The sequence below is a fragment of the Anastrepha ludens genome, chromosome 4 (assembly GCF_028408465.1).
Source record: "Anastrepha ludens isolate Willacy chromosome 4, idAnaLude1.1, whole genome shotgun sequence".
NCBI lineage: Eukaryota > Metazoa > Arthropoda > Insecta > Diptera > Tephritidae > Anastrepha > Anastrepha ludens.
In genome coordinates, this window is record NC_071500.1 from 53899434 (window position 1) to 53903168 (window position 3735).

The window sequence follows — 3735 nt, forward strand, 5'->3', positions numbered from 1 at the left end:
CCACAATTTATTTGATAAACTTTAGTTTTTTATTCTTGGCTCTGCTGGACATTTATATCGATCGAAAATATTCACAATTTTGCTAAATTACGGATTTTTTTATATTTAATTTTAATTATCTAGAAAATTGTGGATTTTCTATTCAAAAACTGTAAAAAACCGCATCGCGGTACGAAACTCGAGCTTGTGTGTACGTTCCGCCTGAATGGGCAATGAATAGCTCAACAGAAATTTAGATATCTCAACTGAACTTGGAATACGTGCGCTCTTGGTTCAAGAATGACGGGTGCGAGCAAAATTCAGAAAAGTCATCCTGTGAGTTTGCGGCTTTAGTTTGTATACAATGACATTTAATGGGATTTCCACCACGCGTACTTTGTTGCTACTCGTAGAGACGTGATAAGTGCATTTATTTGATAAGTCAACAGAATTTATGACCAGAAGCTTTTAAAATTAAACTAAATGGCAGACCGACAAATTATGAATGACCCCTTAATTTACTACTCATAAATATTTGCTATCAAAACAAAACTTCGAATAAATCAAACCTCATGGAATTTCCAAAATTTGCTGTATGCTACTGAATTTTCCTATAAAACATAAAGTTGTAGTGTAGCAAACAACAGTTGTTTTCGCAACACCATGAAGTTCTTAGTAGTTTTCGCTCTCCTTTTGGCTACCACCTACGCCTCTCCGGTACTCTACCAGAGGGATTTGGTTGTTCCCGTATTGGATGACAGTTTGGAAGGACGTATTACCAATGGTCAAACCGCTTCCGTAGGCCAATTCCCATACCAAGTTGGACTTTCATTGAAATTGAGCATTTTTTCGTCGGCATGGTGCGGTGGTTCTTTGATTGGTAACCAATGGGTCCTTACTGCTGCTCACTGTACCGATGGGTAAATAATAAATACCTACATACATAAATACTTTATTTTATTTTAGTATTTTAATTTAGTAATTTGCTTACGAAGCATATGACTAATTTTACTTTTTATTTATTTATATATTATTATACTTCTACAGCGTTTCATCTGTCACCGTCTACTTGGGTGCCACTGTACGTACCTCGGCCGCGGCTACATACACTGTATCCAGCAGCGATATTATCATCCACGCCAGCTGGAATTCCAATACTTTGAAGAACGATATCTCTCTCATCAAAATTCCATCAGTGACCTACTCCAGCAAAATTCAAGCCGTCGCATTGCCCGCTGTTGCCAGCTCCTACTCTACCTACGCTGGAGAATCTGCCATTGCTTCAGGTTGGGGACTTATCAGCGATTCCGCTACCAGTGTGAATACCAACTTGCAATACGCCACCTTAAGCATTATTACCAACAAGGTCTGTGCCCGCACTTATGGAACTTCGATTGTTGCTTCTTCTAACATTTGCGTAGCCACAACTGGTGGAGTTTCCACTTGCAGCGGTGACTCAGGTGGCCCATTGGTGTTGGCGTCTTCGGGAGTACAGATCGGTTTAACTTCATTCGGTTCTTCAGCTGGCTGCGCTAAGGGTTATCCAGCTGCCTTCACCCGTTTGACCAGCTACCTTGACTGGATCAAGACCAACACTGGCATTTCTTACTAAATCGATTTTGTGAACTCAATGCTATATGAAATAAAATGACTTGCAAACTTAAGTATTTGAGCATTTCAATTATTCCACGCTGCAGGGCCCATACCCCGGATATGTGTAGCCAGATGTTCTAGTATGAAAATAGTTGTCAGGATTTATTGCAGTGTACATAATAAAATATTTCGTACTAAACACTTAGATTGTGGTCAATTTAGGCTCATTTCGAGGACATATTTTTTCGTATATCTTAAATTTTCAGGCGTTAAAATCCAAGACTAAATGATCTGTGTGATCTGGTATTTTCCAAGATTAAGGCGAATTAAATAATATCAATCCTAGAGTCAAAATTAAGAAGGCTGATAACACAGTGGTTGGAAAAATAGTAAGACCAGTTGATAGACAGACGTTTGCCCGAACATACGCTGCGTACGGGTTGTTTTATGCTGTTCCACAACTAAATATCCAGTAATTGGCAGCTTTCTCGGTTTTGCTAAGCTTTAGCCGTACATTTCAATTTATATTTCGTAAAGGTGTTAGGATGGTGATTTTGTCGCTTCTAGACTCGCTAAAGTCTTTGACGACGTCAAAGCTCCACCTCATCGTTTAGTACATATCAAGTGGGTTTATGCAATCAATTTTAAAATAATTGATTTAAAAGAATAACATTTGCTAGCAAAATTACTTAAAACCTTACATACAACATTGCATTACTCATGGTAATTCACTACAATGTTTGTCTAATATTTTTATGAGTGACTACATTTCATGTAGCAGGAAACATCATAAAGAATGTAAATCGCATATTTTGCACATTATATCATTTTCTCAAAACCAAATTGGACTTTACTAAAGTGTCTTGCACTAAACTACGCCTCTTTGACACGAAACGGCATTTATGGATGGATTGGCATTCAAAATGAATTTAGTGAAGCATGTTACGTTTTCCTACATGCAAAACACACAACAGGTAAATGGTATGAAAAAAGAAAAGTAAAATACTCGTATAACTAAAACGAAAGCTAAATACAAATCCAACCTAAAGACTAAAGGGCAAGAAAGCTTGTGGAAAAGTGCCTCATGAGTACAAATGCATTTAAGTGCACTCATTCACTCTTGTATGCATATTTACAAACAGAGAGTCGAATTTATCTGAAAATATACATAAGGCATTAAAGTAATTTGAGAACATGAAACTGATCTTCAATACCCAGCCGAGCATATACGTTTACCCTGCAGGAAAATCCACTCGTAACCATTTGTATGTTTACAGTGAATTTAATGCCCTCTCTCACTTTTACAACTGGTAAACACTACGGAGTCATGCATTAGGAAACATCTTTGGTTCCATGCTACATCCGATTATCCTTGAGATCGGAACTAGTACAAAATGGGACGGATTATCTAGTAGGGCATTCTAGATGCTGATGTTGTCGCAATCACAAAAGTCGATAGAGTGGAGCATTCTTTTCATAATCGGCTTCACGCGGGGCTATCAGTTGATCAGAGATAAAAATATATCCAGAATATGTTTCAAGAAATATAAGATAATAAAAATATATATATAAGATCCTATCTGAATCAGTTAAAAATTTGACTTTATGATGCATATAGTAAAATGAAAATTTACTTCTTACTATAAATCAAATATGACAAAAAACGATATTTTGGTTTGACTCAAGGGCTTATATATAGTTAGAAAGGCGAAAAAACGAATTTTCCAGAATTTTTTGTGAGAAAACTTTTAAATTTATTAATCTAAAAATTTGTACACATATTATGTTATTTTTTAGCTGTATTTTAAGACTTGGTATTAGTAAAAATGTTTATTTGGAAAGGAGCTACAGCTGATCTCCGGGAGCTCCTCTAAAAAAGACGTTTTACAGTGACCACTATATCTCTGAACTGGATCCTTTTAAATTAAAAAAACCAAACTGATTTCGTTAAAGTAATGTTAAATCTAGTAATTAATCGAAGGAATAAGCAAAATAAATTTGTTTGTTTCGGTTTAGCCATTTTCGAGTAATGTTGGTCACCGACTTTGAAAACACCATTTTGAGAAAAACGCGTTTAAAGTTTGAAAAACACTTTTCGAGCACTCTGAAAGGCCTTTTCAAATTTGCGTGTAACTTCGAAAATATTCACCGGAACGATATTAA

At 36.1% G+C, this 3735-nt stretch overlaps 1 protein-coding gene across 1 annotated transcript; it reads left to right on the plus strand.

Annotated features, from left to right (window-relative positions):
* The first annotated feature begins 631 nt into the window (after nt 1-631).
* On the plus strand, nt 632-1643 carry LOC128862385 (serine protease 1-like). Its single transcript, XM_054100964.1, has 2 exons — nt 632-899; nt 1027-1643. The coding sequence occupies exons 1-2, from the start codon at nt 643-645 to the stop codon at nt 1589-1591; spliced, it is 822 nt and encodes a 273-aa protein (XP_053956939.1). The 5' UTR covers nt 632-642; the 3' UTR covers nt 1592-1643.
* The last annotated feature ends 2092 nt before the right edge of the window (nt 1644-3735 follow it).

Bases quoted from the DNA above. Each gene is read 5' to 3' on its own strand.
- LOC128862385 (XM_054100964.1), top strand. From the start codon at position 643: ATGAAGTTCTTAGTAGTTTTCGCTCTCCTTTTGGCTACCACCTACGCC. The intron at 900-1,026 runs GTAAATAATAAA...ATACTTCTACAG, and splicing joins GCTGCTCACTGTACCGATGG to CGTTTCATCTGTCACCGTCT.